The following is a 26,257-nucleotide window of genomic DNA, read 5'->3' on the forward strand; positions in this document are numbered from 1 at the left end:
GAAACTGACAAAAAAAACTCAAGGGCTACCAAGGTACAAAAAGATTAAGTAATGGTAATACAGTAAGGGTGGAATAGCATTGTTTGAACAATAAATCACAGTATATTGCAGAAAAGTTGTGTGACTTGTTTCTCTATGGATTTGTGCCAGTCTGAACCTGGCTGTGTGAATAGCCTACTCTCAAAATTGGAAACTGAAAGAACAAATGAAACTGCTGTGTCACTTCCCAAACACCCACAGAAGCTTCTAACCAGAAAAAACATCATAAAGCGCTGACTATCTGCTGTACCTGTTTAAGAACTTTTGACTAATGACAAAAGAAAAGTCCACAACATTAAAACGAAACACACTGAATAAGACACATGTGTCAAGTCAGCCTGTGTGAAGATGTAACACTGAGAGTCCTGAGACTGTTTTTTCCCCCTTTCTCAGGGGCAGAGGCGTTCATTTTAAAACCCGTCTCTGAACTTGGCTGCTCATTTGCGTAACAGTTTCTTGACGGCTTTCTGCAAAGTTTAGAGAATGACTCAAGCATTCAAGCAGCACTTTAGACTTCAATAAGAGAAGTGTTTCTTCCTCTCCTTGCTATTTCCTACTCTCACTTTCCTTGATCTGTGTGATTATTGAAGGTAAGCCAACTTGCTGACCTGTGATTTGCTGCTTGCAAAAAGAAACTCACACTGGCACTTATGTAGCAACAGCAGGATATGACTTTGAGACCCTGAAATTGATCTACAGCAATGTTCAGCAAGGTTCTTGTTTGTGCTATTCAGCTTCTTTCTGCAGTTTTCTCATTCAGCTGGTCTTACCTGATTCAAAAAATCTAAAAAATGAACTCTTCACTATAAAGGTCAGGCTCCTCAACTTCAGCAGACAGGCATCCCAGACAGCCATTACTGCACCGTAGTGCTTAAGGCATCCTCTCATAACTGATGTTCTCTCACATTTGCAGACTTCAGACATTTAACTGATTACATTTTGGGGAAAATCTACTTTCTCCTTTTATTACCAGGGGAATGCAAACATGCACAGCGCCAGCCTCCACTTGGCAGAGGCAAATACATTTCATTGTTATCAGCTTTAGTTGGTTAAATGTTAAATTATTCATAGGGAGGTAAAGGCTTGCCCTCATGAGATTAGTGCGCCTAATTGTTCATCCAGTTTACTGCTTGAATGCAGGAGAGAGGCTGGCGGAACACCAGCATCCTGGATAATTTCTTTAATGAGAAAAAGAGACATGACATTCAGAAACTATTTACAGAACTCCTTAAACTTTTAATTTGCTCAGCTAGATCTCCAACATCACTGCAGTATAGAAAAACAGCAGCAACTCCACTTGAGGATCCTCAGGAAAATACATCTACAGGAGAATCTGCTGATGTCCTTCTACCGCCGCTCTGCTGAGAGTGTGCTGATGTACTGTGTGGTATGTCAGCTGTTCAGCAACAGACAGGAGAGCACTTCAGAGGGCCATCAGTACCGCCCAGATGATCATCAGCTGTTTACTGCCCTCTTTGGAGGACTTATTCAGCTCTCGCTGCATCGGTAAAGCAGCCAGAAAACTGAAACTCCCATCCCAATCTGGACATCATCTGTTTGACCTACTGCCCTCTGGCAAACTCTCCAGGTCCATTAAATCACGGACAAACAGAATTAAGAACAGCTTCTACCCCAGAGCCATACGAGAAGTGAACTGAAACCTGCCAGACACTGACACGGACAGTCTGGGACCTTCGTGAGTATCAGCACTACAATACAGCTACTTCTATAGAACACTGACCAGATGTCTGCATGCCAACTGTACCTTTGCATGTATATCCTAACTGCAATACTTGTATATAGCGCAGCATAGTGCAGTATCTCAGGTGCAAATACTTTATCTTTTTTTAATGTATTGTTTCATATGTTATTGTTTTATAGGTTACAGCAAATATATTTACAATTGATCTATATTAGCACAACTCAATTTCAATGTGCTCTGTGCAATAACAACGAAGGACTTCTATTCTATTCTGTTTTATAGTAGCAGTAATGGGTATTTACAACTTTGCGGATTGGGAAAATGAAAGCTTAACACTAAAGACATTAAGTTGGGAGAAGGCTGCTAATGTTTACTTCTTAAAGCATCTTGGCAAGGCTTTAGTTTTACTATAAAACATAATCTATATGTTCACCCTCATAACATTTTATTCACATTTAAGACTATTGTAAAACCTAATAGTCCACAAGGCTTTTAAAAGCTTTTTATAACTGTATCTCTTTAATTGTGTTCTTTTCAATCAGCAGTTGACTTTCTAAATCTTACTGATGGCTTATTTATCTGTAATGTGTACTTAATTAACTGATTGAGCTAGTATTGACCTGTTTTCAAGCTCCAGCAGATACATAAAGCATGCAGATATGTTGCATTCTCAGTGCATTTTTATATAAGCAAAGGTATCATGAATGAAGATAGATATAGATAGATAGATTGTATTTGTCATTCAGATAATACACTATACAGTGCACATTATATCAAGATAAAACACAAATGTGTGTAATGTAATGTTTAAAATATAAGAAAATATCACAGGCATTAAAGAACAGGTTCACAATTCTGTGTCTGTCTGTCTTAAAAACAACAGTCAGGTATCCATATGAACAAATGGTAACAACCACCTTACAATTTAAGAGATGGGGGCCAAACCCACAATCAGTCAAATCAAGTGGATATTTTTCAAAGTTACAGTCTTTTTAGTGCCTATGTCTCTCTTTTTGGTACTATACTTCCACTACAGCTCAACAGGGAAACACAAAGAAGAAATTGGATGCTAAAAAGACTGTAAATGTGGCAGATATCCACTTGACATGACTAACACCAGACTGCTGAAGCCTCAAATAAGCTTCAAATAAACTTTCAACTGCATTTTTGCACAAAATGACTGTGTAGATACACTGTGGATTTTGGCCCCCATCACTTACATTGAAAGTGCACTTACTGGCTGGTTTGAACAGGAGTGATTACACCGAGCAAATTCTCTTTCAGTGTGCATTCAGGCACTTGACTGTTCTTTTGAGAAAATTGTGAATTTATCCTTTAAGCTTTGTTCATTTCACCACAAATACAACTATTATTTATGACCTTTCCTGAGAAAGTTCAGATTGTTTCTATACACATATTAACTGATATCCTGGTTGCGACTGATGACCGGCGCACACACAGCTCTTGGTTAACTGCTCCTAGGCTTTTTCCTTTTTTCCTTTTTCTGTGAGTCATTCTTCAACTGCTCAGTGCACAAGGCTATTAAAAAGGGGAGTTATACTTCCAGTTTCACTACTGTCTGCAGGGGCTGGATATTTGCTTGCCAAACTCAATATAAAACTTTCCAAAAAGTTTGTGTAGTTATAATTATATTCTGCCTTATTGCAAAATGCCTGCAAATAGATGCTCAGTGACATAGGCAAACACAATTTATGTTATTGTGTGCTGTCTAATAAAATATGTAATGTAAAGGTTGCTTGCGCCCGTAGAGAATTATTACCCAACTCTGCAAATCTAGTGAGCTATTTAGTGTCTTTTAGCACATCGTTTTGGGTCACATTTTAGGCACATTCTCTGTATGGTTCATTCTCATTGCTCTTTTCAACCCAGCACCAGCTGCAGCAGGCAGCTCTGATAAAATACCATTGTACGCTACCTGCCCAGCATCCAAAAAGCAGAAAAACAAAGTTAGTGAGCAGCTGGCAGAGAAAGCAGAGGCAGACAGTCAAATTCTGTGGGAAACTAAATATTAGATTAACATTCATCATCAAGTGGACAGAAACTCCAAATGAAGGCTTGTTCTATGTGTGCAATAGGTAAATGTTTGTTCACATTTTAGCCATAACAACTACAACAAGTGATAGTATGTCTGGGTTGTGTTTCTGTCAGGTTATTTTGAATCTCTTCTGCCCCCTTGTGACCAGAACTCAACGAATGCAGCTTTAAGGTCTCAGGTATTGAGTAGCAGTTAATAATCCACAGTTTTGAAAATGTCATTGAAACATCCTACACCTCTTGCTGTGGGTCCAGCAGGCATGCATTTTCATTTTCCAGTGTGTTCAGTAGCCTGTGTAATGCCCTGACCTGCTGTCACACAAGTAGCAGAAGCTTGAGCTCTGAAACTGATGCACATTTCTCTGCAGGCCCCCTAGACCGCAGTTCATTTTTAAAGAGAGGCCGGTGGTGCACTTACATCCATCAAATGTATGACACGCTGTTTTCCCTCCCTGTGTAGACACGGTGTAGTAGGCGTTTCAAAGAAATGATGTCAATTCTAATTTGATTTCCTGTGCTGGACAGGACTCTGCAGAGATGCATGGTGGATGCCTGTGATACCAGGGGACTTGTTTGGGAAAAATGATATGGTGGGTCCAATTAATCATGGAATGCACTTACAGATGGGCAAATGGAATTTGAAATGAGCACTTTTGTTTCATTAACTTATAAAGCCTCTGGGGTTGACAGAAAACAGGATGGATACATCAACCGTCGGGACAACGAGAGGAAAAAACTCATATGGAAATGAAATGGGAAGACAGCCCATGGCACGCAATTAATGGCAGAGACCTGGTTAGGCCAACTTAAGGAAAGTCCTATTGATTGCTGCAAATACTGTGGTTGCTTCATTTATTTGAATAAGCACACAGGTAACTGGTTCTTCCAATTTGTATATGTCTACTTTGAATCATCAAATAGGTCTGTCTCTCGGGGCAAATAGCATTCACTTGGTGATTGGATTTATTAGACGTTTAATTTTGAGACGTGAAAATGGTGAAAACAAAGATATTGTATTGATTCTAGCAAAATTTTTAATTTCCATTTTCATTTTTACATTATTAATTCATTTGCAATTAGTGCTTTATTAACTTTTCCATGAATATATTCTTATGATTAACATGTAGATGGACAACTGCAACACATTTAAAATACAAATTAAGCCTTAACCCACCACCGCCACCATCACAATCCAAAGGTCAGTAATTAAACACAGCAGACGAAATAACCATACATTTGTATTATCCCAACATATACAGTACAGTGCCAGCACACCTACATACAACATGGGGGTGCATGGCTGTGTGCATATCATATCATACTGCAGTATGTTTATGCATAACTCTGCAGTATCACAACGTACACTCCACTGCCAGGTATACCTAGTAGCTACCACTACTACAACAGCCATGCATTAACTGCTACGCAAACTGTTTTAGAGAAGTTTGATTCACCTTGGTGGTAATTTTTTGTATGGCATTAAACTGAGAGGTGTTTTTAAAATGTGTTCTGTACTCACTGATAGAAGAAGAGTAGAAAATTGTATGCATTTGTGCATTGTGAATGCATTTTGTTGTAACAAGATAAAACACCTTTACAGTAAAAAACAATGAGCAGAACAAAACCACGCAATACATCAGTGGTGCATTATAGTCCTGTCGAGGGGAACGGGATGTCCTGCCAGCTCTGCCACAGCAGGCGAACCATCGTTTACATCTCAGGAGGGGTTTTTTTTTCTCTAAAGCTGCTGCCTGGAACAGCAGAGGGAGCTTGTGAATATAAAGAATAGGCTGGTGCACGCCATGTAATATTTTCCATGGTAGCTGGAGCACCTTGGCATCAATTGTGGTAATCATTTTTAGGAGCAACTTTCAGCACTTTCTGATGATCAGCGACAGAAAGTGAGCTTTGTGCTATTAAAATGCCATGAGGTCTTTGATTGATGGTTTCAAGGCATGCTCGCTGTGTACCCTGAGTTCAAACAGGAACATTTGCTGTTCATTTGATTGTATTCAGCTTTATTATAGACTGTATGTGAGTAGGTACAGTATCAAATAATGAAGAAAGTTTACTACTGTCAAATGTTTATGAAGTTTCCTTCTTTAAAAGAATAAATGCTGGTGATATAGTTGAAAGTTCCTGCTACTTTTTTAAAGCTATGACAGGTGCTTTCTGATGAGGTGTTACTTGAATTTAAGTTTTTTAAAGATTTTAATACACTTCATACATTTCTCAGTTGTGGAGCAGTATGGTGCGTTTTTTCATGAAATATAAAAAGAAAGGAATGTGGTTGATATGTCATATGGAGTGTTCATGGTATTTCACTCCAGCAGTAATGGCGTGGGTGAAGGTAATGATACAAAGCTTTTTTCCACTGTTCTGTATTTCGCGACTCTATTATTTATGATAACAGAGTTCATATGTGAGCACAGTAAGAGTTATTAATGAAGATTCTTGGTTTCCCGCCATCAGAAAAAGACAGTCGACTCCAGGCTCAAACGGCTTGTCTCCCTCAGGTCCTTTTATTGCCAGCGGCTTCCAAAAATGGTGTTGTTGTGGTTGCCATGGAGTTATTTGGATGATGCGAATGAGGGATGGCTACCCAAATTAAATATGCACTGACTTCAGGATCTGCTTCTAATGATGTTTTTTTTCTTTTTCAGCCTATATAGACCATTTTTATTCAAAAGCAGATGCTATTATTATGAAATTGATGTCACCTTATTTATTTCTTTTTTCTATATACACTCTATGTACTACTAGTTAAATATAACATAAGAATGCAACATAACCCAGATCTCTTATGTTAGTAAGTTGCAAATGCAGTTTCATTGCATTGTATTTTTAAAGATGAATTATTTATAATTGTATCAATATTACTCGAGCTACGTGGGGTCTCTTCCTCTTCCTATCTGATTCTGACTCCCACTGATGCTGCCCGGAGGATTGTGGCTGATGCTGCTGATAGTCTGCACAGGCTGTTAAGATTAGTTTAGCAGCGAAGCGTTCATTAGGAACATTTTTCCCTCTGATGATATGATTGGATTGAAACATACTGCATTTCTCTGAGTCAGGTTGTTATAAATAGTTTACACACCAGCAAGCAAGCTATTTCAAGGGGAGATTATGGAAATGTATTACTGACAGTGACATATAGGCACACACTTGTGAACTACCTCTATGCTGCTGTACAATCACATAACTACATAAGGCTTTCATGCAGACCAAAGTTTCAACATTCTTGTAAAGGCTACATTATATTTATTTTGTATTACAGAGCTCACAAAGTATCTTACTATCATTGCACACATATAAATCTGGTGAAAATACTGAATGAATGTATTTTTATAAGAACTGTGCCTCATCTCTTCAATTCTGCAGAAACATTAGTAATGGCCTTCGGCTTCATTGGCTGTCAGGGCAGGCAATCTTCTTGATAGAAAGCTTAAACTGAAGGATCTTTTTGTGGTTTCAAGTACAGTTTATTACTGCTTAACCAAACAGCTGAGCAGCCATTCCGTAAATAGACTACAATATGATTACAGAAGGGAGTAGGAAATATGAAATTGAGTTTAAAATAAAAGAATTGGCATGAAGCTACACATAAAAGAGAGTAATGGAAATGTATCAAAAAGAATAATAGTTTTAAGAAACATAAGGATTTGTTTTATGGAGGGCTGCATGGCTGGGCCTTTTAGTGCAGTGAAGATCCTTATCTTAGTCAGTTAGACAGTCTTAGCAATTGTTTTATTAAGTATTTGAGTAAATGTATACATTTACTCAAATACTGGGCTCGCAGTTTTGAGAAATATATCTAATTGTTACCATTTTATTCTACTTTATACCTTTAAACAGTGGGGGAATGTAAGTAAAGTACATTTACTCAATAAGTGTAGCTTTTGAGGTACGTTAGTATTAACACACTTTTGCTATTTTATGCCTCCAATCCACTATATTTTAGAGGGAAATATTGTATTTTTATTTCACTATATTCATCTGACACCTACAGTTACTTGTAACCTTATAGATTAAGATTTTACAGACTCAATTTATAGAAATAAACCACTCACAGTTGACATCCTGCATGATGAATAGACTACTTACTACTTAAAGTACATATTGCTGTTAATATGTCTGTACTTTTAAGTAAGATTTGAAATGTAAAATGTTTACTCCTAATGGTGTACTTGCACATTGTTGCATTTCTTGTTTAATTCAAGTAAAGGACAGCGAGGTTACCAATTATTTTGCAATATTTTACATACAAAGTCAATGATCATTTTATATATGAGAAGTAGTTTGGATTACACTACCCAACAATATGTTATCATGTAATTCACTTGAATATAACAAATGCATTTGATTTACAGTATATCATGAATGAAATGTGTTAAAATTGTACCCAGTAAAATAACAGTCTTTTTTTTTTAAAAATAAGTCTTTTTTGATACTTTGGACTCAATTTAGCTGATAATACATGTGTACTTTTACTGAAATTTTAAATGCAGTACCTTAACTTATAATTGAGTATTTGCACATTAATCAGGCTGGTTGTGGATGTATCACTCTGACATGAAACCTGGGAACAAGAACCAGGACAAACTCCTTCTGCGCAGGCGCACTTGAGGAAAATAAGGAAGTTGGCGGAGATTTCCTTCAATGAGAACAATGTGATACTGTAGATGTGGCAACATAAAGTGGAGGAAAACAACATTAACGAGGTTCCCTCGACCTCAAGTCTAGGTAAGAAAGGAAGTAGGAGAAGTTTTAAACGAGTGTATTCACACAACGCAGCTTGTCGCAGTTTGTCTGCGATAGCTTAACTTGTAAGAAGCTAATGCTCCAGCTAATTAGGTGCAAATGTTAAACAATAGACGTTCTATAAACAAGCAAAGCAGCTGGTTGAGTTGGCAGCTCGCTCAGTTGTTAACATTTCCATTTGTACTTGTTTGGTGGACTAAATCCTCAGCTACACATTGTCATTAATGCACAGTGCTGACCAATTCACTGTAGTCAGTAATTAGCCATATGCCAAAGTGACTGTGGATAGCAGAAATAAATAGAGGATTGTGACTTCAAACAGCGACTCACACTTCTGGTGAGGGTAACTCTTTTGTTTTACTTGATGGCAAGACAAGGTACAGTTGCAGCATATTGTAATAATAACTGCTCATGCAGTATTAGTACGTGTAATCACATTAGAATAATCCAGCTCATTATGAGAATACATAGGCTCAATGTCATTTACAAAACATACCTAATGCTTAAATACTGTAAACAACTGCCACACTGTATAAAACATACTGTGTGCATGTAACCTGTTTTAAGGGCACTAGGGCTGCCTGGATTTTTGACTCTTTTTCTATTCAATTAACTGTAAAATTAGTAAAATGTATCTTACCTTCGTCGTGTTCCACACTGCCAAGGTATAATTCTGATGTAGAAATATTAAATCCCTGTATTGTGTTTTAATTTTTCTTTCCTTTTTCCTCCAAACATTGACATTTAGTCTGAATATTAGAATTGGCCTTTAAAGCACACCATGCACAGACGGGTGATAAATGAAAGGAAAAACCAACATGAAGTGTCTTAGTATGGTGCAGTGCTTAGAACAGCTTCAGTGCTCCTTGGCATTGATTCTACAAGTGTCTCAACTCTCTTGGAGGGATGAACATCATTCTTTCACAAGATATTCCCTCATTTGGTGTTTTGATGATGGTGGTGGAGAGCGCTGTCTGACACGTCAGTCCAAAATCTGCCATGTGCGTTCAATTAGGTTGAGATGTGGTGACTGTGAATGCTTTAGCATAGGATTCACATCATTTTCACACTCATCCAACCATTCAGTGACCCCACTTGGCATTGCCATCCTGGAAGAGACTACTCCCATCAGGATAGAAATGTTTCATCATATGATAAAGGTGATCACTCCGAACACCTTTGTACTGATTTACAGTCAGTCTTTGCTCTAAGGGGACAAGTGGACCAAAACCATGGCAGCAAAATGCCCCCAACAGCATAACAGAGCAACATGATCCCCTCACTGCTCCTCTTAAGATCTTGCTGAACAACTATGGGAAACACCAAATGAGGTGAAATCTTTTTGAAGAATGGTGTTCATTCCTCCAGCAGAGTTTCTCAAGATTTTGAGAATTTCTATAATTTATTTCAATGTCATCAAGACAGTTTTGTGAAAAAGTATTTGCTCAAATGTTTTGTCTCTCCCTCTGTAACCAATCGATATGAATACTAATGAATTCTCCCACATATTTTTAGCTCTCATGCAAAGCTGCAAATGTTTTGTTTTGGTTTTTTTTTTTCCAGGGGATAGAGGGACATTCAAAAACACCCCTCCGTTTTTGCTAAATCCACAGTATTCCCTTGCTGCAGTGAGCGCTGCAACTTCACAAACAGCTATAACCTGGAGCTTTCCTCATCAGAGAGACGCTGTGGTGAGATGATGATGACAGTTGCCAGCCAAAAAAAAAAACACAAAAAAACCCCCACAGTGTTTCTGAAAGCTCCTCCGTACTCTGCTAGAGCTGGAACAACAGCTTTTTATTCATGGATTTTTTTTGCCTCCCGTGGGGGGGCTCAAGTGCAACGATGCATAGAGCCAAAATCTCCCAACATAAATAAAGGTTTGGCCTCGAGGAAGATCCCATCACATGTGTAGTCGCGCTTCTCTGAGTCCCTCTGGGGCAGATCAGTATACTCGTCTTTTTTTTCCTTCTCGTTTCTCTCCCTGCTTGTGTGTGGATGCTGCATCAGATGAAGCAGTCATAATCTATCCAATTTATGAGTAAATTGTCTTCATTAAGCTAACTAAAACGAATTTCTCTCAACAGAAAGATAATTTGAAATGATTCTTTTTACCCGCTGTGTGCTTATGGCTTGCTTGAAGGGTGGGAAAAAAACCCCCAAAAACCTCATCTAAAGACTCATTGTTCAGCTTAAAGGTTTAAAAAAAAAAAAAAAAAAGTTTAGCAGGGAAAAAACATCTGATATGACTAATTAACACTTAAAACAGAAATAGTAGGAGATCTCGCCACAGTTTCAAGGTTTAAAATGAAGGGAAATGGAAAGGTTTAGTCAGAGGTTGACTGAAAATGTCAGTGCAGTGTTTACACGTTGAGCAGAGGGAACGCAGTGGAAATGAAAAGAGGGGACGACTATCTTCTGCTCATTAAACTCTCAGTATGCTCGAGCTTTTGGAATGTGTACTTTGGCTGATATTTGATCAAAGCACAGTTGGGTGATATGATGTTATTATTGCGAGGCGATATATACTTTTTTTTTTATTTTTTAGATTTTGACATACTATTTATACCGTGATAGCTACTTTAATGTTTCTGGATGTATTGTTAATGTGTCTGTCTTTCCAAATAGCTCCCACACCGTAATGAAAGCGACCAGAAGCAACATGTTGGCTGCCGGAGCTTCCAACAACAAGGTCAAGTATTCACGGTTGGCAGCTGATGATGACGGTTACATAGACTTACAGGTGTGTAAAAGTTCCTTTTCTTTCAACAAAAAAAAAAAGAAGCTGTCATCATCTCTGATGTTGTGTCATGCTGCTCTATGCAACGTTCAATAGCGTGGTAATTGGTAAACCTTTTACACAGGCAATTAACGTGAGGCAAATCCCATTTAATGGTTTGCTGGAAGTGTTCCTGTGATTATAGCAGAGTAGATATGATTATCTGCCTGCCAAAGAACGAGTTGCATCAACTTTTTGTTTCTGTCTCTCTGTGTCTGTTCTAATATTTATTAATGCTATCTAGAAACAGCACCACAACTTGCCATTATTAACCATTATGGTGCAAACCCCTTCAAATAACTGAATTCCATGTGTAATGTTGTGCAATTTAATGCTTTACAGTTCAAGAAAAGCCCGCCAAAGGTCCCGTACAAGGCGATCGCACTGGCAATATTCCTGTTTCTGGTCGGCTCCTTACTGATAATTTTCGGCTCCCTTCTCCTGTCAGGAACCATAAAGGTTGAGGTGAGTTTGGTCAGTTAAATGCTATAAAATGGGAGATTACTTTAGTTTATAACTTGATTCTGTCCGGAGTCAATATCGTTGTTATTTGTCCCCAGCGTGTGAATTGAAATCCGATTTCTTGCTCCGTTGCCAAAAAAGTGATTGTTAAGCGTGTCACCAGAAATGTTTGAGTTCCTTACAACTGACAGTAAAAACCCATACTGGCTATTTCCCAGAATATAAATCTCCAGAAAATCCATTTGTGACAAAAATGCAGCTGTTTGAGCTGCCTGCCTCCTGTCTGTTTGGAAGATGTATTTCTGTTTATGTCTATGCTCCAATATGTGAACAGTAGAAGCTTTGTTTATGTTTTTGTTTTCATATGGACAAAAGACAGAACAAAAACAGAAAGACAATCTAAAAAAGAAAAAGAAGAGGAGGAAAACAAGTAATAGAAAGTGACACAAAGAACAATAACAGACTGACCAGGATCCCCCATCACTGACCGGGTTAGGGTTAGGTTTAGGGTTTGGGTTAACACTATGCAACATTTAAGTTTTTGATATGTACCTACATATTTTCTTACATAACTATTTTTTAATATCCATGTTAAATGTTCAGTCTAAACACTTGCAGCTGTGCAAGAACTTTGCCTAATTTCGAGTAGTCTGAAATCTACCACAGTTTGATTTAAATACTCAATGAATAATAAGTAAACAAGAATACATAAACAATGCCAGCTTTCAGCACTTGGCAGCTTCCGATGCTCTGTGCTCTGATAATGTTTCAGTCTGCACCAAAAATTATTAAGCTGTGCTACCGAGCCCTAATTCAAAATATCAACCCAAGCAGTAATTAAAACACTCACTCTGCAGTTAATCTTGTCTTAAAATAGCTGTAATTGAACACTTGTCCTGACATTTTATTGCCCTGCTGCCAGTTTTCAGCCACACTATTGCTTTTCCTGGCAGTGGCGGCTTCTGTGTGTGTTTGAATATAACTAATGATTTTGATATTTAGCATCTTCAAGTGCCAACTTTATCGGATCCCCTGCTGTGGTTCCTGCTTCCTAAATTCACGACTCCATGTGGGAGATAACCGAGTCTGCCCGTATTATATTTGTAATTATCAGTAGGAGGTTAATGTGAATGTTTCTTTCCAGTCTGCAGATTGTATTTGCAGAAAATATGATCTGACATGAAGGCAGCATCGGAGTATTGGAGCCGTCGACTTGCCAATTAGCCCACACAAATTAAAATAGCATATCTAATACCTCAAATTACACAACGTTCGAGCAATGGATAATAAGGAAATGAGATGCAAGCAGCTTTTGTTGCATGAAGTTGTAGGAGTTTGGGGTTGAAAGAATGTGTTTTAATCGTTTCAGGTTTCAACTGCACAGTGTGTGTGTGTGTGTGTGTGTGTGTGTGTGTGTGTGTGTGTGTGTGTGTGTGTGTGTGTGTGTGTGTGTGTGTGTGTGTGTGTGTGTGTGTGTGGTTTTTTCAGGTTATTCAGAGTGAAGGATGCACCAGAGATATCGATTTCCTTTCATCCAAAAATGGATATGTAACATTTTGGAGAGGCACAATCACACACTGCGGAGCCAAATAAAAGGGAAATTAAACTCATGTTGAAGCCTTTTAACCCTTTGCTTCACAAATTGTTTATTATTGGACTAATTATTTTAATTATTGTTGATGCCAGTAACACAGGTCTTATTTTAATGTAAAGAATTTAGGGTGGAGTTCCCAAAATGTATCAAGACACTGAAAATGAAGATACTTGATTTAAAATAAACCTGGAATCAGCTGATGTTATTTGCTCAGCTCTCATGGCTCGATTGTCGTCACATGACTCAAATATGAAACTTCAGAGTTCAGCTCAGAAAAGTTTGTGTCTAACTTAATCTAGCCACATATTTTTTCATGTCTTTCGAAATCTTTGTAATTTGGGTGAACTACCCCTTTAAATACTACTTCACATGGCATATAATATAATGTTTAAAGTCCCTCAAAACTACAAGGAGGATAGACATTGCCTTGGCCTTTGCAACAGTACATCTTTCAATAAAACCAGTGAGAGCTACAGTGACTCAGTGCACAAGACTGCCATCTGCTGGTGAAATGAAACACCTCACTTGGCATTGATAGAATCTGCCTTTGCCTCCTGGTGGTTAGCTGGCCTGCGTATGAAATGACTGATGCTTTTAAATGAACCCAGATCTCAGACAGATGAAGTCATTGAGCTTTTGTGCCTCCTGCACACCCTTTTCATTCAGAGGATGTTTACGTTGTGCTGGCAGGCGACGTGGAGATAAGTATGTCAAAGCCTGCTGAGTACATTAGACACTGATGCTTTCCTCCAGCACCTCTAGTACAATATTCCACTAAATCGTGTTTGTTTACACATGTTAAAGGAGCACAGCGGTAAGTAAAATAGTGCGTCTGACACACTCATATATTAGATTAATGGTTCCTGAGCTCTTTGGCTTGTGACCTCCCTCATCAAAGGCTGCGTGTCTGTGAGCTGTGAGGAGTTCAGCCAAGGGTTGATTTTGAGAAAGTGAAACTTTTCCGGTACGTCTCTCAAAAAAGGAAAAAAGTAAGAAGAATCAAAAAAAAAAAAGAAGAAGCTGGTTTTATTACAACTGACTTCCAGGTTTGAAAGCGCTGCAGGAGATTTAAGTAATAGATCCATTTTTTGTCTGTCTGTATATTTTCAGCATCCAGATCGCACCATTCCTGTCATCATCATTGGCCTCCTTGTTTTCCTTCCTGGGTTTTACCATTTGAGAATCGCCTACTACGCCGCCAAAGGTTACCGGGGTTACTCCTATGATGACATCCCAGATTTTGGCGACTGAGCCAAAATGGCAGCTACTGATTGGTGGAATATCCCCTTCCATTTGCTGTACTTTGTATGTTGACACTTTTGCCTGCTGTTTACTCCGAGTTACTGAATGTATGTAACATAACAGTTAAATATTCAACACTGTGCTGCCATGGAGACCCCCTGTTTACCCACAGGTGCAACATGCAGCATTTTAACTGAACTGTTGATTTTTTAAATTATTATCCTGTATTCTTTATTGCCTGCTCTGCTCTTCACACAAAAGCCTGGCAAACTTCAGAGGCTTCATTCAACTTTATATCGACAGTCAACCAAACACTGTATGAGTGAGTACAGGATGTCAGACAAGCTGCTCGCCTGCAACAAAAATGTGACATCTTGCCGTAATACAACACTCGCAGCTCATCTAAGAAATCGTAACAGCTTGGATGAGAGGTGAAAACATTTCTGGAGATGACACAGATGCCTTGAACTTACAACTGCTACATGTACTACTATATGTACTACAACATCCATGACGTATTAAACTGAGAATCCTTGTGCACAGTTGCACAGCTGTTTCAATGTGTATCTCAAGCAAATATTTAACTATATCAGTAGTCTGTTACATGACTAAAAACCCTTGGAGGTTATATTTCCCCTGATTATATTCACCCTACCATCCAAAGATTGAAGACTTTGTCAAAGTATAGTATATTTTTGAATGAGGTGTATTATTTTCTGTATGAAGTATTAATGTATGTGCATATACACTTGATTTTAAATATTTAAGAAAGATGTATTTTTACATAGATTTGCTTGATTTAAAATAAAATCAATTTAGACATCTGAACTAGAATCTGGAGTTTTCTTTACAGTGATTGTTGATTACAGACAGGCTCATTCTCAAAAGCAGAGGTTTTCACAGTGGGGGGTGGGCCTCAGTGAATGGAAGTGAAAAAATATTACATTGGTTATCAAAAGGAGATCGTACATAGAATAACCAAAATGTTTGTGAGTTGATTAAAGAGAAATGTGTCTGTTTCCCCACTTTTTCAGAGTCAGAAACTAATTAATACATTCAGACAGGCATTTTTTTATGGATTTAGTGTAGTCTGAAGTATACCAAACAGCAATATCAGAATATTTTTCCTCAATTGTTGAGTGTCAATGGGCTCAAATAACTAAGCAAGTAACCTAAGTGTTGTCTGAGGGGAGGCCCACAGTCTCAGACTTTGAAAATCTCTTCTAAAGTTATTTGAGACACGATTAGTAATAAATCTTGAATTAATAATAGTAGTAATAACCTTAATCCTTTCAACAAAGTTATTCACACAAAGCAACAATCAAATCAAACAGGCACACAGGCAGGAAATCAATAGACACATGTGAAAGTAACATTTGTTTCAATTGAAATAGGAGTCTACAAGTAAATTTACATAAGACAAACAAATGGATTACATACTTTGTATCCACTGCAGTCTTTTTAATCAGGGTTGTTTTTTCTTTTGCTTGTTCAGAGGAGACATTTACAAAAAACAGAAAGTAAACAGAATATTATCAGAACCAAACATGAAAGCATTTCTAGTATGAGAGTCAAAGAAGGAGCAATTTATTTCTTTGTCATTCCTGAATCTTTGATACTGTTTGGAAGGATGTTAATATGCTTGGAAGTCCATTTTTCCCCTCCACTTTAATAATAACAAAACATGTAATTTACTAATTAATGTTTAGTTTGACTCACAGGTTCAGTAAGTGTGACTTTGCTTCCTGGATTGGCCACCAACATCAGGTAAAGGACACCCTCTTGTGGTTAGTGCTAACTTGGAAGCCATCAGGGGATTAAGGGCATAAAAAAGAACATATTTTCATCCTCTAGCTGCACAAACAAACACTTGTATTAAATCTGTATTGGTTTAAACATTATGTGTGGTGGGTAACTTTAGTTTGATGTGGTTTGAGAGTTTTGAACACAACAAGGAAACAGCAGCAGCAGCCAGAGGAGGGAGGAGTGGAATAGAGGGGGGGAGGTTGGACTATCCATGGCCAGAAGGGAGCAGCAAGTGCGTCGATGCCTCACTGTTACCTGTACGTGAAATGAACACCTGTTGCCTACGGGGTTTTTAAAAAAAGAAAGAAAGAAAACCGCTCATGTTTCAGGTATCTTGGGAAGCCACAGAGGAACAAGGCCTGCTTTGAGTTTGCCAGACAGTGACCTGCTCCTCAAACGCACCACGCTGAGGCAGGAGTTGGACTATAAGGAATTAACGAGGGATGTGTTTTTAAGGAAGCCTCACAGCGGCTGTCAGTAACCGAGCTACAGGTAGGATGGAGGAAAATAACCAGTTAATGTTAGTGGAAGTGTTTCTGACTTCCAGCAGCTTTGAAAAGGATGAAAAATGAAAGCTGCGAGCTCATACCGGGGAGTGCGAAATTTCGCCTCAATCTGAACTGTGTCATGCATTTAAACGTTAGTAATGAAGTTTCTACGGGTTTAAAAAAAAAAAAATTATAACGTGAAACGTGAAACTGACAGAAAGTCTGAGGAGCTTCAATTCAACAGCAGTCAGCTTTTTGAACCCTTAACACTATTGAAAAGCAGAGAAAAGATAGTATGTATAGGAAACTGGAACTTTTGCTTCGAAAGCCTGTCTTTCTATTAAATTATTATCATATTCAAAAGACATACAAACTAGTTTAATGTAATTTTATGAAAATCTTACATGTATTACATTCAGAAAACGCATTCACATAAATGTGTTTTTATGGTTTATGGTCCAGAGGAGCAAAGTCCAGTCTTTATCCTATTCAGTACATTTAACAAGGATACATGTATAACTTTCCCATGCAATGACGGTAATATGTAGAGACAGGGAGAGATGAAATCTCATGTTTTTGTGTTCATTGACTTGGTATTAAGCCTAGAGTCTTTCTTCCTTTGGTAGATTATAGGAGAAATATTCTCATAACCCTGTCAAGGTTCATTTAATGATTTTAAATTCTGGTCCTGCTCTGATTGGGTCTGCTGAGTTGCCAGATGGGCACAGTTTCCCATAAAGTCCACATCATCAGAGGGAGGTGAGTGGAAATTGATTTAGTGTAGATTTTTTTGTGAAGGACAAGGATTTGCCTGACGCCACCTGAATCATCCAGAAGCAGTAAACACTTCATAGTCAGACACTTACAGCAGACTGGAATAGATGCAAAACACTATCAGGGCCTTACCAGTGTTTTTTTTTGTTGCATGCTTTATCCCAGTGCATTACTCCTAATCCTGCTGTGGTATGAGAGGAAGTTCTGCAGTGAGTCACTACTCACCAATATTTTAACTTTGACAAAGTAATAGGAGACATAGGGATCACTGTGATAAATGATCCATGCCTAACGACTCTGGGAGTGGATGAACAGCGTAATGAAACGTAGAAAATGAAGGAAAAACACAGTACATCTTTGCAGAAATGTAAACAAACTGTTATTGTAATTTAAGGTAAAGACTTAAATGAACCAAACATACTGCTGCTGCTAACCCTAACCCTTTACAATTAGGATAACTAGTGTAACACCTTCATACTATTGAGTTACACCTTCTGCACAGACCAGTGTGTCTCCTAGCAGTGAACTTGGAGTTGTGGATGTATCTTATATCACTTCATATGTTCTCCAAACCTAAAGATGAAATTAAATGATGATATGAAAACTGCTCATCTCCTGGACTTCGGATAGGCTTTGAATAAAATACGACAGCAGCCAATCACGGGCTGTAGGGAAAGGTGGGTTTTGACAGGGCAGAGCAGCAGACCGATAACAGATGATTCCTCTTATTATCAGATTCATATGCAAAGATTCTGTTGTTGTTGACAAAATACAGACGGCAGCATGCTAAACATATGACTCGGAAGTGACAAATAATAATAAATACAATAATAAGGGATTGTTTAATGGAAAATAATACAACATTTCACAATCATTCATTTAATTCTTGTTCAGCTGTTTGAGGTGGCATTGAATTTGGTGAAAGGTGTGAGTTGTTTTGAACTCAAGGACAGTTTCTGACTTGGGCTTTGACTTGAGACTTGAGACGTACCCTTGACTTTATCCCATCTTTACTTTGAACCCCTTGACGTCCTCTCTTTTCCGTATGTGACTGAATTTCATGGATTAAATCAACAAAAAGATCATGACTTTCAGTTCTGTATTTCCCTGCCCACTCACTGATTCATGGAGGAGATATATTTGTACTCTCAGCATAGAGATGCAATATTCACACAGTGGAAACCTCTTTATTTTTCTTTTTCCCCCCTCATTCTCATTTTCAATCTGTCCTATTTTCTTTTAAGTGCACATCCCACCGAGTCACTCGCAGGTCTCCTATTGTGATGGAAAGCTTGTGTTAGAGTTTGAAAATGGGCTTTTCTAAGCCATGTGCATGCTATGAAAAAAATCAAATGTCCACTTAGAGTGGGCACAAAAAAAAAAAAGAGCACCTCATGGGGAAGAACTTGAGTTCTGAAGTAACAATTACACAGGAGCTGCAGAGGTGGGTTAAAGTGAGCTGAATGCCAGTGAGCAGCATTTTTCAGCAGGGAAAGATATCTGGCAATCGGCACACTGTGACGTGACTTTTCAAGGCGCTTCAACTAGCAGAGTTCAGAGGAGCTAGTTTTAAAACTGATAATAAAACGCTTACTGTGTCAAGGATTGCTTAAAGGTCTTCTAGGGCCAGTTCAGGTCACAATGTTGACCATTAAAATGACATGTTTCTTTGAAAGCTGTGTTTATAGTGTTTTTTCTTAAGCTGAGACAGTTTAAACCTTTAGACTTTAGACCCAATGTTCTTGATTTCAAGTCACAATCACTTCTTACAGGAGTCAAGTTCAAGTCACGTCTCTAGTCTTCATTTTTCTGACTAATGGCCCCTATAATACTGTGTGATAACAGCAGTCTTTTAGGTTCGTTGCATCACACAGAGAGATAGAATTGTCTAAGAAACTCTCAGTTGCAATTGGTGTCGCTGTATCAGTTTTGAGATATAATAACATATATTATCTGCTGAATCATCCCAGTGAGTACCATCCTTGATTTCTAGTTGCAAACTGGGTGATATTCCATCTAAATGTCTAACCAGCTAAAATGCAGTTGTAAGATCAACATCAACTTGTCACAAAAGACACATTTGTTTCAATCATTTCTATCATTTCTTCAGTTGAAGCTTGAAAGACAGACAGTACTGAATAGTTTGAAGGTATTTCTCCAAAGTCATATTGCACTCGTTGGCGAAATGTGGTCTACACAAAGACATCATTTCAATACATTTAATGTTTCATAAATATGGAAATATATAGTGGGGATGGAGTCGATTCCGAAAAGCACAAGGAGTGGATGTTATTTTGTACAAAAATGTTTATTACTTGTTTTCAGAAAGAAAAGAAAAACATGTCAAATAACAGCACGCAGGTCAGGACTTGTAGTATAGCGAGGTTGCATCTCTTGTCTCCATCTCTCTCCTCTGCTCCACTCTTGTTTATCTCTGTGTCATGCCTGTATAAATAGCTACAGGTCTGCATGTCAGGTTGAGCCGAACCCTTTGGCTGAGTGGTCGGTGCAGTCGTCTGTGGCCTGTGAGACTGCAGTTTGAGACCTGGTGTGGAAACCCTCCTTGGCTAGACCATATTTCAACAGAATTTGCAATAGTGACCTTTTTCATACTCTATAATGGGCAAATAATAGCCTATCATCAGAAATCACATCCAGATTTCTTAATTGAAAGCCAGTACTGCAAATACCAGATAAATATGGTGTCAATGTGAACATTTAATCAACATCTTCAAATAGTCATCTTTCATTTTTGAACCTGTTTTGAATGTCTTTTCAGATGTGACCATAGCCATTTTTTAAACGTCTTTTCACCAGGAAAAAGACACACTGGGATACTGCTGTGATGTGAATAGAATTTTTTATTCACACAAGGTGCAATGGATGATGGCCCTGACATCTCTGTGCACCGCAACATGGAAATACACATCCAAATACACGCAATGTCATAAAAGAAGAAGAAGTACAAAACATCTTCACCATTTTAACAGCATATGTGCAGCATTCAGAAAAACAAGGAGAGAGGACTAAATAGATACACCAGATACAGAGACGTGCTGCCAATACAGGAAGCACAATTTACATTGTTTTCCAATTGTACAACAGCGAAGACAGATTGCCAAACTGCCCTGAATGCTTAAGTAAAGTGAACTCATGGAATGTACTAAAGCAGTGCATCCCAGGTTTCACTACCAGGTTCAAATTGAGTTGTTTTGTAATTAATTTCTCTTGTGTTGTGTGCGATTTGCAGCACGCCTGTGTTGGTTGTGTTTTCTGTATTTATAGTACCGTTCTGAATGCTGAGTATGGGTTGTCAAACTGTTGGAGTTGATGTTTTCTTCAGGTGCTTGAGTTTTGTCTGTTTGCATGTGATTTCTAAAGCTGGAGTGCGTTGAGCTCTCAGGGCCATCATTCAATGGAGCATAGATATACAAGTGCCAACGTGGTGTACTAGGGACTCACAGTGTTGCATTGGCAAGTGTATTTTCAGTCAGTTCGCGCCATATTAACTTGACATGGGTTATATTATAATAAGCAGCAGCTGTTTTGTGACAGTTCTCATGGAAGAATTTGAATGCAGCATTGCTTTGGTTGCCAAAAGCTGTAAATCAGCCATTGGTGGATATTGGTCTCCCATTGGTTTCAGTGTAATAAAGGGGTTATGGCTTTGGATTGACAATTAAATTAATCTTGGACGTCACATGTTGCACAGTATCTAGGGGCCTGTAAACCTGACTTGAGTTGAAGTCTCAACTCTGATTACTGCAGCTCTGTAGAAAATGTTATAGTGTTTCTAGAGGTGCTTTTGGAGCAGTGTTTGCCATTATGATCTTGTTAGTTTAATCGAAAAGCCCTATTTTAAGTGTGTATATGATTTTTGCTTTCCCAGCTCCCTTTAGGAAGTTTTTTTTTCTCTGCTCTCACTCTCACCCCAGTTTAGTTCGCCGGTAGATTCAAACAACCCTGAAAAAATCCTAACCCACTAAACAAATATCCTGCGTTTCACTGTCCCTAAACGATACTGTACCTCTAGCTGCCTGAATCAATACCTGGGACGTTACAAAGGACATGTTTTCAGCATAGACACAACCAAACATGGGCATAGGAAATACTCATTAGAAAGAAATGGAATTTGGTCAGTAAACAAATGAGTAGGAGCCTTTATCTATTGGTTTCAAGTCTGGCGTGGTAAGAGCATGCAGAACAGCTGATACATTTGTTACTGTGCTGCGGTCACGATTAATCAGCTGTTCCCCATTTCCCTCCTTATGTAGATTAAAATGGCAACAACACAGCATTTCAACAGCACGCCTGTCACTGACATTTCTATTTCTGTTAGCTGATAAATCTGCGTGAGACGGGGTGCTTTCTTTTGTGAGCCACTGGCTCATTTATTATAGCTTAAAACATTTTCCAGAGTGCTGTGCTGTCACTGTGCTTATGTTTATGCATGTCCTCGGTGTCGGAGGATGGAGAGAATACGTTTGAGGGAAATGTCTAGAGACCATCTGTGTTACCATGGCTGAGTGTTTCACCTGTGCAGGCCGCTTTGTTCGACAGCTCTCTGATTTTTTTTGGTTCAGATTTAATGACAGAAAATGTCCTGCAGCCTAACAAGATTCTTTTGCCTCTCATCTTTCTCCATGCTGTGTTCGCCACACTTTCCCTCTCTCTCTCTCTCGCTCACTCTCTCGCTCACTATCCTCAACAGATTTATATGTATATATATATATATATATATACCATTGTTTTTTCACTTTATTGCCTTGTTGTTTTTCTTACCTTGTAAGAGGTATGAAAAAATAAACATTTTTATTAATCTCTAGACTTCATTTGAATGCCAAACGCGGTGTAGAGGTGTCTGGTTATATTTCTTTAATCACCGATATTATGAGTATTATTATAGGGTATTTAGTCCTTCATCATTTCATCATCTTCATCATTTCCATCCATCCATTACAAGTTGACAAGAGGCAGTCAATGAAGAGCCAAGAGAAGATGCTGAGCATCTGTCCATTATGTGCCAAACAGGGAAGAGTCGCCACTCCTTAGTCATGATGGCAAGCAGTCTTAATTGTGTGTGTGTGTGTGTGTGTGCGCGTGTGTGTGTGTGTGTGTGTTTGTGTGAGTGTGCTCTTTCATCCTCGCCCACTGTGTGAAGATGAGAAGCAACACAATCATAATGTTAAAGCTTTACCTTGGCGTCTCTGGCTCTCTCAGTAAACACTCAGCACCTAATTCAGAAGTAATAAGTTTGGATAAACTCTCTGTTGTGCTGTTTAGCATAAAGCCAGGCGGGTGAAGGCAGGGAATAGAAGTGTGTTGATGTGCGAGAAGACGGCGAGCGGCAGCAGACGCACCGCTGATTGGGGATTCTTATTTAGACTTTGACTTTGTGGAAAAATCTGTGTATGCTGCGCTGTTTGCTGAATCATGGGAGTGTGTTTGGAGCAAGTTCAGCAGCTGTTGACAGCCTGCGTAATTGTTTTTCACCGGTTCAGACTTTGCCCCAGCCCTGAAAATAAAAAGCCCATAAAAGCGTTATGGTTAGGGAGAGCTGATACGGTCTGTGCTGCTGCTGGGATGAATTTGTGCTCACTCTTCATATTCAGGAAGTGTAGAGATCATTTGAAGATGACATCATTAATCCGACCCAAAGCTACTGAGGCTAACATTGTTATTATTAATGGACCTTTTATCCTGTTAAAAGTTAAATGTTTAACAAGAAACTTCACAAAATGAACTATTGTACAAGGGGCTCATTTTTAATAACAATACCATTTGAAGCTGTCATTATGACGTTTATTTTAAGAAAGCTCTCTGTGTCCTAAATCCAGACCAACACAATAGAGTATGCAACACTGCAGATATTAAATATAAAGTCTAGTGTAGCTTACCTATAATGCTATTATTGCTGTACATGCCGTGTTATCTGTGACGCGTCATGACCTCATGTTGCAATGTTTACATTGCTGAGGTGTAGTCAGGGACTGATTGTAATGACACTGGACAGTAAAGTTGTAGCATACTGCTTTAATGTAGCATTTAAGAAATGAATGTACATTACCATTTTGCAACAGCCAGAAATGATACAAGTGCCTTCACTCAACCTGTAACCTCCAATTTCTAATTTGAAGATTTCACAAATGGTAAGTTAACCCCCCCCCCCCCCACACACACACACACACACACACACACACACCCCCACTCAAAAAGATTCATGTTGGTTCTTTTTTTTTTTTTTTGGCTCTTGTTTTATGGGCTGTCATTGGAGCTGTTGTAACTCCGCCAACATTTCCCTCCTGCTGTGAGCGACTCCTTCATTTCCGTTGTGCCTTGCAGTGTGGTAGAGAAAGTGTCCATCAACAACATAGTCAAGACTTAAGCAACCTCAGTATGGTTTAGATACAAAAAAATATTAGCTTATAAAAAATATGCACAATTATATTGAATTTTTTAAAAACTTGTATTATTACATTGTGGTAATGGTACTTTGGGTTAAAATTAAACTAATAACAAAATATCCCTGTTATGAATGAAAACTTTAATTCATAAGCAATACAGAAATTTCTAGCCTAAAAAACAACAACAGAGAAACCCAGAATAGATCATCGAAGTTGGTTTTGCTGGGGACTGGTCATCATTATAGAACAATTTGCTGGTCAGCGTGCTGGTCTTGCTGGAGTTTGTGGACTTTTTTGCTGGTCTTGCTGGTGACGAACCAATGTTGCTGGTGCTGGTTTAAGCTGGCATTCATGCTTGTCTTGCTGGTGGCCAGCTTGAGGTGTGTTGTAGGTATTTTTTTTGTTGGTCATGCTGGTGACCAGTGTTTACATGCATTCACCTGATAGCAATGTGGGGGATTTAAATATATATATACATACATGTAATCACTCAAAAAAAGAGTTACAACCCTAAAAGAGATCATTTTATAAATAAAGGAAATAAAGGAACTGCAATTTCGTCTCTCGTATGTCTATTTAACAAAGAGCCATTTCTGGAATTTCTGGATGTTTGCCTATGAGGGGATAAAGACATGTTCAAACACTCCTGTAATATTCTTCTTTTGCATTTCTGCCAAAAATTAGCCTTTGCTCTTACATTGGTGTCCTGTAATTAACTTATTTTAATGAGATGTCATTGTAAATGTTGGCTAAAGCAAGTGAGGGAAGACTGGTTGGTGTAGTTAGAGAGCTGATATCACCCCATTTCCTATCAAATCTGACCTTCACCATTAGCAGCTTAGCTTAGAGGACAAGTAAAGAAGTAGTTTTTTAAATCTTAAATCTCACCTGTCATGTTGATTTCCTCGCTCTGGTTTACACACTTGACACAAATGGCAGCAGGGATTGGTTCGTCCAGGTGGAATCGGTCACTGTGGCTTGACATTAAGTTGAGCTCCTTGATGCCTTGCTCTAGCTTTCGCTCCCATCAGCTCGACTCATCTCTGTCCTTGAGTGCTGACTCTCCTGGCCACTCCAGCCAAATGTCTTCATTGATGTGCTCTAAATAAAACACTTAGATGTCGCTACACACGTGACTCTCCAAAGATTTATGTGACATTTATGACACTTACTTTCAGAAAAAGGATATAAAGCCAGGGAGTTTTCTGGCAGCAGAAGCAGCTCTGCCCATTTGTGTAATGATATGGGATGAATTCCAGTTATTGGAAAGCTGTATAAAAAATCTAAGCGCTCCTCTCCCCTGTCTGTAAAATTATGACAGAAGTGGCAGCTCTGCTGTATAGTCTTTTTAGTTTGGAAATCTGTCACAGATGGCTGTCTTCTTGTGTGGAGCCAAGGAAGTAATGTGATTGTGACAATTGTGTCTCTTTTTGCCAACAGATTGAACATGCTGCAGGTTGTATGAGTGACAGATATGGGGTCATCAAGATCATATTCGCAGACTTGCACTGTGGTGGGAGTTCTTTGCCTATTTTGTAAGTATCTCCATCGTATGATTAGAAAGACATTTGCATCTCACTGTCCCTACAGCTAATTTTATCCAAGTTGTTTGCACATTATTGTCCATAATTGATCACATATGACTGTAAAGTAATTAACTAAAAAATAATGTGTCATTTTGCTTCTGACGACCCTACAGTTACCATCGAAGGTGCGAGTTCGGAAGTGCGTGGAAAGGTCGGAGGTGTGGTGGAGTTGGAGTGTATTTTTCCTCAGTCAGACCCAGTAGGTGTGTCCTCTGCGTCCCTGCATGTAGTAGAATGGGTTCGACAAGGACTGGACATCGCCGTCCTGATCAAATTTGGATCCCACACACCTCGCGTCCATCCACAGTATGAGGGTAAGCATTTATGGAAATTATCAATTTTTAATGCATTTGAAATTGTAATCTGCATTCCCCACTGTTTACTGTGAATGCTGCAATCATGTATAATTGTATAAAGCAGCATATAATGTTCCAATATACTTAGCTATTTCCTGCTCTGCATGTGAGGAATACCTCTGGTTATTATTTTTCCAGACCCTTGTTTATGTATGGTGTGATACCATTTTATTATGATCAAAGCTTGCTGCCAGTTTTCTGTGGTGTTC

General features: G+C 38.6%; 2 protein-coding genes across 2 annotated transcripts in view; both read left to right on the forward strand.

Annotated features, from left to right (window-relative positions):
- Positions 1-8,418: 8,418 nt before the first annotated feature.
- Positions 8,419-15,462, forward strand: LOC133995172 (transmembrane protein 230-like). Its single transcript, XM_062434486.1, has 4 exons — positions 8,419-8,539; positions 11,186-11,300; positions 11,679-11,801; positions 14,503-15,462. The coding sequence occupies exons 2-4, from the start codon at positions 11,199-11,201 to the stop codon at positions 14,641-14,643; spliced, it is 366 nt and encodes a 121-aa protein (XP_062290470.1). The 5' UTR covers positions 8,419-8,539; positions 11,186-11,198; the 3' UTR covers positions 14,644-15,462.
- A 1,220-nt stretch (positions 15,463-16,682) lies between these two features.
- The window catches only part of igsf9a (immunoglobulin superfamily, member 9a), a gene marked incomplete in the record, with an annotated part of 57,265 nt that continues 47,690 nt past the window's right edge, over positions 16,683-26,257 (forward strand). The window contains 3 exon segments of the mRNA XM_062434179.1: positions 16,683-16,932; positions 25,547-25,641; positions 25,806-26,006. Of these exon segments, the coding sequence (XP_062290163.1) occupies positions 25,581-25,641; positions 25,806-26,006 (262 nt within the window).

Source organism: Scomber scombrus, chromosome 15 (genome assembly GCF_963691925.1).
Source record: "Scomber scombrus chromosome 15, fScoSco1.1, whole genome shotgun sequence".
In the NCBI taxonomy this organism is placed as follows: domain Eukaryota; kingdom Metazoa; phylum Chordata; class Actinopteri; order Scombriformes; family Scombridae; genus Scomber; species Scomber scombrus.

What these genes read in the sequence shown, in the direction of transcription:
- LOC133995172 (XM_062434486.1), top strand. Translation starts at nt 11,199, where the DNA reads ATGAAAGCGACCAGAAGCAACATGTTGGCTGCCGGAGCTTCCAACAAC. An exon ending in ACGGTTACATAGACTTACAG is followed by an intron (nt 11,301 to 11,678) that starts GTGTGTAAAAGT and finishes AATGCTTTACAG; the next exon opens with TTCAAGAAAAGCCCGCCAAA. An exon ending in CAGGAACCATAAAGGTTGAG is followed by an intron (nt 11,802 to 14,502) that starts GTGAGTTTGGTC and finishes GTATATTTTCAG; the next exon opens with CATCCAGATCGCACCATTCC.